The sequence below is a fragment of the Myotis brandtii genome, unplaced genomic scaffold (assembly GCF_000412655.1).
Source record: "Myotis brandtii unplaced genomic scaffold, ASM41265v1 scaffold1026, whole genome shotgun sequence".
In the NCBI taxonomy this organism is placed as follows: Eukaryota; Metazoa; Chordata; class Mammalia; order Chiroptera; family Vespertilionidae; genus Myotis; species Myotis brandtii.
Window position 1 is genome coordinate 452647 of NW_005353435.1, and position 1969 is coordinate 454615.

General features: G+C 57.4%; 1 protein-coding gene across 2 annotated transcripts in view; it reads right to left on the reverse strand.

Annotated features, from left to right (window-relative positions):
• TSNAX (translin-associated factor X) overlaps positions 1 to 1065 on the reverse strand; it is a 14295-nt gene extending 13230 nt beyond the window's left edge. Inside the window, exons 1-2 of one of the 2 annotated variants that reach the window (XM_005856357.2) lie at positions 956 to 1065; positions 419 to 523 (exon numbers count right to left, since the gene is read on the reverse strand). In XM_005856357.2, the coding sequence (XP_005856419.1) occupies positions 419 to 523; positions 956 to 971 (121 nt within the window). In that variant the 5' untranslated portion in view covers positions 972 to 1065. Of the gene's footprint in view, positions 1 to 418; positions 524 to 894 lie in introns of both variants that reach the window. The other variant, XM_005856356.2, reaches the window with a different exon arrangement.
• Between the last annotated feature and the right edge of the window lie 904 nt (positions 1066 to 1969).

Consider the following 1969-nt stretch of genomic DNA (forward strand, 5'->3'; position numbering starts at 1 on the left):
GCTTAATAGGGGGAGGAGGAGGAGAAAACCCAATATTTTTGTCCTCTTGACCTTCACAGCAGACCTCGCAGCCACCCAACCCCAGGAAAAGGAATCGACCCACATAGGCGCATCTTAGACGGCTCAGATGCCCTTTTCTTAGGCGCACAAATGGCTAGAGCAGCGGTTCTCAACCTTCTGGCCCTTGAAATACAGTTCCTCATGTTGTGACCCAACCATCAAATTATTTTTCGTTGCTACTTTATAACTGTCATGTTGCTACTGTTCTGAATCGTCATGTAAACATCTGATATGCAGGATGGTCTTAGGCGACCCCCGTGCAAGGGTCGTTCGACCGCCAAAGGGGTCGCGACCCACAGGTTGAGAACCGCTGGGGGGGTTCTTCGCTCCGACCTCTCCCGCGCTCCGGGGAACTCACATTTGAAGGCCACCATCACGGGGGACGACGCGTTCACGTCCTTCCCTTCCCTCCGCGGGCCGTGGGGGAAGCTGTCGTGCTTCCTCTTCCGGAACCCGCCCGCTCCTGACATGGACAAGGAGACAAGAGTCCGTCAGGCCCGGCCACCACCCGGAGGGGACCCCTTCCTGCCCTGGGAGCCAGGCAGACGCCCGCGGGGCCCCACTCGGCTCTCTTCCCCCCAAAACCTTCCAACTCGCTCAGCCGGGCCACCCCCCCAACAGGCTCCTTCAACGGGCACGACGCGGAGTATCACCCAACCACGTTGTTTAAAAACAGCGCGTGCATTTAAGGAGACGAAGGTGTTCAATGGGGTCAGTGTGCGTGGTGGTGGAGGGAGTGGAGGGGGGGGAGGATATGGGGGAGTCACCAGGACCGCCGCCCCCCGGCCTGCATGGGGCGAGGGCATCCCTCGGGAGGGGAGGGGGAAATCCTACAAAAAGCCTGGCGATCCACCCGCTCTGGGTAAATAACGCCCCGGGCTGTGAGAGACGCCACCTTCTTTGTTGCTCATGTCGTCACGGCCGGAGGCGAGACGCGTAGAGACAGAGAGGGTCTCAGACCCGGCAGAGAGCGGGAGGCGGCGGGGGAAGAGCCTGCCAGGGGCCCTCTGACGTCGACGCACGAGCCGGAAGCGCGCGGCCGCAGACACTCAAGTCCCGCCTTCTCCCGCGCACACTTCCGGTCGCGTCCCAGTCTCGCAGCCAGGAGCTCCGCCCCGAGCCAGTCCCGGAGGACCTCGGCTCCGCGTGCCCTCTGCCGTGCCTGACGACAGAAGCGACTCGACACGCTTCCCAGCGTGCGCTGCTAATAAATAAGACGATCTGTCCTCCTGTAGGTGAGGTCCGTGTGAAGGTGGAAAAGCAGGGGAAAAGGTGCGTGATTTTTTTTTCTTGAGGTGCCTTTGGAACACCCTCGCGTTCCCTCAGCGAGGACCCAGCCTCCAGCGCGGTGCACAGTGGGAGTTGTAGTTCGCCAGCACAGCCGGTCCTGCTGGGCTCAAGCCAGACTGGGAGGAAGGAATGAACCCACTTGGGCGCCTAAGGGGAGGTCTTCTTAGGATGGGGGTGGAACCTTACCGAGTTACTTTTTATTTTGATTTTCTAAATAGATTTTTTATTGATTTTAGAGATGAAGGGAGAGAGAGAAACATCAATGATGAGAAAGAATCATTGAGTGGTTGCCTCCTGCAAAGCCACTATTGGGGATGAAGCCCGCAACCTGGGCTTGTGCCGTAACTGGAAATTGAACCACGAACCTTTTGGCTCATGGGACGATGCTCAACCAACTGAGCTACACCAGCCAGAGCAGATTAGCTTAATTTAAAAAAAAAAATTTATTGATTTCAGAGAGGAAGGGAGAGGGAGAGAAACATCAGTGAGAGGGAATCATTGATCAGCTGCCTCCTGCACGTCCCCAGTAGGGGGCAGAGCACTCAACCTGTGCATGTGCCCTGACCTGGAATCAACCTGTGGCTTTTTGGTGCATGGGATGATACTCCAACCAACTGAG